General features: G+C 31.9%; 1 protein-coding gene across 1 annotated transcript; it reads right to left on the bottom strand.

Moving 5' to 3' along the window:
* Nucleotides 1–2052: 2052 nt before the first annotated feature.
* Nucleotides 2053–3829, bottom strand: LOC111717416 (heparan sulfate 2-O-sulfotransferase pipe; the record flags this gene model as incomplete). Its single annotated transcript, XM_023492917.1, is given in 3 exon segments — nucleotides 2053–2169; nucleotides 2458–2529; nucleotides 3401–3829. Coding segments are annotated over 3 exon segments (513 nt in total), but the record flags the coding sequence as incomplete, so codon positions are not given.
* Between the last annotated feature and the right edge of the window lie 2374 nt (nucleotides 3830–6203).

A 6203-nucleotide genomic window follows, 5' to 3' on the forward strand; every position in this document is an offset into this window, starting at 1 on the left:
TTCAACACTTTTTAAGATTAAAAAATTACGATATCGTCCTCATTGTTACTCAGATAATAATATAAATAAATCTGACATGCCACTTTATAAATGGAGGTTTACTTGAAATTACGTCTACACTCTACACTGTACAGTCCCTTTAAAAAATTAGATTGTTCATCATATTTCTAATAAAGAATTATTTTCTCATCTCAAAATTGAATCCAGGAGCTCAAAATAATCTGTTTTCAAATACTATAATTTTAGATATTTTCACGGCCTGGGGGGAAACCATTTAACCAAGACCAAACAAGGGTTACCCCAAAACCTATTTATTTATTAAATAATTTAATTCTTCCTCTCTTTTTAAAATGTGCATAGGCTTAACATATCCACATCACCATAACATTTTGTTCAAAATATGTAACACAGTTCTCTTTTTTTCACAATTTCTAAAAGGATGTTCAGGAAATCTCACAAATTCTTACAAAACTACCGAACGCATTAGGCTTTTTTTCACAATTTTAAACAGAATGTTATGGAAATTTCACAAATTCTCAAATCCTTTTTTTTTCTTGCTATTTCGAACATAGTTTTTGCAAGTTCGAAATGATTCAGGTAAAATTAATATATACGAATAAAATGTGTATTTTATCTTAAACTACATAAAGAAACTTTGCAATTCTTACTGCAATAAAACGTAGAAACATTAATAACCCTAAACCTGTAAACTTAAAGCATGCATTGCAGAAAAATGATCGTGGTCGGGCGTAATGATACTTACTTTGTGAAATTAGTGAAACAAACATGCTTGACATACACTGACGGTGGACTGAAGGAATTGACTAGCTTACTCAAGTGTTTCTAAAACATAGATTAGAAGTTTAAAACCCCCAGCTGGGTGTTAAGGGGAGAGGTTTTCATTAGCTTGAAAGGTTGCCAATCCTACCAGCTGAGTTTACGTTACACGACAGGTAGGTACAAGATTTAATATTTAGGTTTACTCAAGGTATAGGATAGAGAAGGCAAGATTGTATACGGATTTACTCAAGGTATAGGATAGAGAAGGCAAGATTGTATACATGTTTACTCAAGGTATAGGAATGAGTAGGCAATAATTGTATTTATGTTTACACAGTGTAATGGACAGAATGGGCTAGGATGAGTGAACAGGTTGACTCAAGGTATAGGTCAGAGTAGGAAATAATTGTGAACATGTTTACTCAGGGTATAGGAAAGAATAGGAAATGATTGTGTACATGTTTACTCCTGGGGTCTAGGTAAGTAGATATAGATTTTGTACTTGCTTACTCCGGGGAGAGGATACAGTATGAAAGCATACGTAACCATGTTCAAGGTATAGGATAGGATAGGCCAGGATTGTATAAAGTATTACTCAAGGTATAGGATAGGATAGGCCAGGATTGTATACAGTATTACTCGAGGTATAGGATAGGATAGGCCAGGATTGTATAAAGTATTACTCGAGGTATAGGATAGGATAGACCAGGATTGTATAAAGTATTACTCGAGATAGGGATAGGATGCAATAAAGTTAAAAAAATAGATTATCAGTGATTGTATAATCTAAAAATACATAAGCATTCTCATTCCTGCTGGAAATAACAGAGTGTGAAGACTAATTCAAGTTTGGAAAATGAAATCAGGAAAATATCAAAATGGCGGACACATACGAAATGTAATCTGGTATTTATCCTCATCATGATATTCCAGACTCCAGGTTCCAACTAGACTTACTTAGTAAAGTTGACAAAACAAACATGTTTTACGTATACTGATGGAGGACTAAAGAAATCCATTAGGTTGGCCAACCATTTCTGAAAAACATGGAAATCCAGCAAATTGAATGAATATTAATTATGCCAAAAGTTGTGAACTTGTGTGGTTTTCAATTTGGCCGGCTCACGAACCATTTTTGTGATTGAACAAAATTATTATTTTTTAAATTTGAAGTTCGAGGAAAATCAAAAAGTTTGGTCAATTCCTGTTTTTCGCGGGTTTTTTAGTTTGGTCGCCATTAAAATTATTTGGTTTGGTTTGACGATTTCTTACCTGCTCACTGTTGGAGAGTTTAATGGTTTCCACCTTCTGCGTTCTGTCTTTATGATAATGAAAATTATTCTTTATTGCCAAAGATTTTAATAATTCCATTGTGGTCTGACTACCAACCTGAAAAGGAAAACTTTTAAAATGAGAATCTTGAAATGACATTGATGTCATGATTATCAAGGGGTGCAGAATTAGTAAGGTTAAATAATTATAATTATGCAACCTTGAGAATTAGCCACATTTTAGTGAAAACAATTTTTAATATTATTCTGTGGAAGGAAAAAAATCAAAGAAGATATCTTTTTCCTTGAAAAAATGTCTAAATAAAATTTTTATCCAATTCTCAAACTCTTAAGCTCAAAATTAAGACGACTAAATTAAAAATGGCCGAATGAAATAAAAAATTACCTTGGGAACGCGGTTGAAAAATAATGTTTCTTTCACAGCCTTCCTTGTATTATTCAGCTCCATAGGATCAAGCTAAATTAAACATTAATTAGATTAAAATGCAATCTTGTAATTTTGATTAGGGCGAACCTCTTAGCCTCATTCTCCCACTCCGTTTCTAACGATAATTACTAAACTATTACGAGACAGTTTTAATGCATATGACTCACATTGTATAAATATAGTTTTTAATCAATATTTCTTAATACAATTAAATAAAACAAAAAAAGGTTGTTTAGACAAATATGATGAATAAGATATCCATATGTTCTAGTTTTTTTAGCAAGATAGTTTTTTTTATTTTTGGGTTTCAATAAATTGAATTGCAAAGTTTTTAGTCATAAACATTGGAGTATGGAATTGAATCTTTGCCATAAAATTAAATTTTCCGATCTCTTATCTTTGCAACCTGGTGGTTGTATAGGCATCGGGTTACACAGATTTAACGATTAGAAAATCTGATTTTGAGGAAAAGGCTCAATTCTCAGAAAAAGATTTCCATGTGACGATGTCTTCAATATTATTGATCATATGAATGTTTCAAGAGTACCGTTGTAAATCTGGAAAACATCCCTCTTTAAACATTTCTAATTACGTCTAAAGCCGTCCTTTAATATTATTGAGATTTTAGATTTGAAATATCAGCCTAAAACTAGAGTCCATTCTTAAGTTTATGATCAGGCCCCATTTTATACAGGTTAAACATGGTGTAAAGTACATCTATATATTGGTTCGGGTTTATATAAAACCATAGAAACGAAATTGTTCAGAGAATGACTGGACAATTTCAAATTGTTAATCTTACGATCATTACGAACAAAATAGAAACGGTTCAGATTTTCCTTTTTTTAGAAAACTTTCTCCATGACAAAATCTACGAAATATTTATTAATTAATGTCCCACCTTCCCATACAGCTCTAAATCCGCCAATCTTTCCGCCTCTATCCGACGATCCTTGTTTAAACTGCTCTCTCCCTGTCCTATGGCGGATGCTGAACCGGAGACGGATGCTTCGAACTGCGCATTCTCCGCCAGTCTGATGTTGAGGTCCCTGGTGTGTATGAAGAGGAAGAAGGTGGTGGACAAGGAGACAAGAGCAACTATCTCGCTGAATCTGAACAAAAATATTTGAATGAAAAATGTTCTTGATTTATTGAAAAATAATATTTTTTCAGAGACTGTAATCATAATTTGAAGTGCCTCTAGCTCCATATAATAGATTGGCATGTACCATTGAATCAAGAATTAATAATTTATCCAGGTTTCTCTCTCATAAAATTGATTATTTTTCATTATGGTTCCTCTACTAAAGTAACTTGATTGTGCATTTCTACTTTAAATAAACACTCACCAAGTTAGAAAAATGACTATATCTTTGATATCATTGATAAGATAAAGGGTTCGAGTGTAGAGTTGTGAATTAGACATGCCTTTCTTCAAATGGAGGGTCACTTAAAATTACAACGACAGTTCTTTTTAAAAAAAACACTGTTCCTAAAATTCCAGAAAGTCTTAAAAATCAATTGGGGGTCAAGTGAGGATATTCAACCTTAATTTGAGTATCTGAGTTTTTTTAAGTTTAGCTTTTCTGTATCTTATACGTCAGTATTTTCAGACGAAATTTTTCCAAAGGAATTGAGACGTTGTCACAAACTCAAATGTTCTAATCCCAATATCTGTGTTATCTGATGGCGTAAACCTTTGATATTTTAAACTTAGATAATTTGATCTATCAGAATTCATGATTTAAAATATGGTCTACGATCGATATTGGTTGGAAAAGATATTGGGATTAGAAATTCAGAGTTTATGACAAAGACTCAATTCCTTCAGAAGGCAGACTAGAATTTTTGGAATTCCTATAATTTTAAAAACATTATCATTGAATTTTCTTTAAAGCATAATAATGCTGCGTAGATAAAAGACGATTCTAAGGTAATTCTTTAATTTCCAACGTTTATTGGTGGTCTATAGATAAATTAGGTCTATAATTTATTGTAACAATTGAACATTCTAAAACATATGACATTTTTACAAAGTAATGGATGAATGAATGAATTGTTTTGTGGTGTGAAAGTGTGGTTTGATTTATTGCGTAACTTCTAATCTTTCATTAAATGATAGAGCTAGGCATGTTTAGTCTTTTTTTTCGATTTGTGAAAAGAAAATCTTAAACGAAAATAAAAATAAAATATAAATTTTCTCCAGAAAAAAACTGCAGTTTGTGCACAACTGTGTACACAAGCTGTTTTGAACTATACAGCATGAATACATTCTGTATACTACTGCAGTGTAAAGGAATTGAGTTTTTGCCACAAACTCTGATTTTCTAATTTCAATGTTGTTGCAACCCAATGTCGTAGACCTTTCATATTTCAAACTATGAATGCTATTGAATCAAATAATGTAAGTTTGAAATATCAAAGGTTTAGATCATAAGGTTACAAAGATATAGGTTTTACAAAAACTGAATTTGTGGCAAAGACTCAATTTCTTTCTTTAAAATTGGAACATGCAAAAAGGTCAAGAACAATTACTTTTATTCACGCAAGTTTTAGAGTCTTTGACAGCTAACAAAAAAAATTTCCCGTTTTGAAATTATCTTTCCATGAATGTTTCCCATACCTACTCCCCTCGCTTGGATACAGTTTCTAAGCAAGCATCTGCTTCCTGTATATTGTATTGTATAGTATATGTACTGTAAACTTTACACACTGCCAACACTTTTAAAACCGTTACGGTCTACTGCATCTACTGTCATATACTTCAAGATTATCACTTTTTTAATGCTTTTGATTTGGTTTTAGAGTTTGCAGGTTTCAGCGAAAACAATTTTTAAGCCTACCAATAATTTTGCATATTTTTCTCTTTTCTTTTTGGAAACCTGTATTTTCAAAAAATGTATTTAAACAAATTTAAACTACACCATTTATATATGTATTTATATCTTTGTTTGTGAATAAATCTTTATAATAATAATAATAACCTGTTTTGAATGAGACTTAAGAAAAGCAGACTTTTAAAACACAGTTTTGGTTCTCAGCAGATGAATACTTTTTTTCGGTACCAAATCATTGAGCAGTTCATTGAGGGGAGGTAGCTGCTCTCAGGATTTTGTTGGAAAATGTGAAAAAGAATTGAGTATTTGCCACAATTTCTAATTTTCTAATCACTATATCTTTGGAACCAAATGTTGCAGACCTTAGATATTTCAAACTGTGAATTCTGTTAAATCAAATTATCTGAGTTTGAAATATCATGCAAAAGTTTACAACATCGGGTTCTAAAGATATTGAGGTTTAAATATTTGATTTTGTTCCAAAGACTCAATTCCTTTATCCGATATTTTATGAAAAGTACATTAAAACCGAAAATTGAAGAAAGGACTCTGCTATTCTTTTTTTACTGTCTTTGTTCAGATATTTGCGGGAAAAAAATATCGCAAATTTCAGTCCAAGTAGCCTTGGCGATCATTTAGTTTTGACTAGCCAAACTGACGACATTTGTTTTAGCTAATACATTAACCCTATAAAGGCTGGGGGTTTGAATCTATTCATAGCCTGGGGGGGCGTCCCCCCCTAGAAAAGGGGGGGAGATAGGAAAATGCATTCAAGTTTCTTTTTAGTTTACCCTTGACATTGCGTTAAACCACAGTTTCACGAAAACAATCAAAATCTAAGTCCCTGATTTATCTAACAAAATTCCC

This window comes from Eurytemora carolleeae, unplaced genomic scaffold (assembly GCF_000591075.1).
Source record: "Eurytemora carolleeae unplaced genomic scaffold, Eaff_2.0 scaffold2595, whole genome shotgun sequence".
NCBI classification, from domain to species: domain Eukaryota; kingdom Metazoa; phylum Arthropoda; class Copepoda; order Calanoida; family Temoridae; genus Eurytemora; species Eurytemora carolleeae.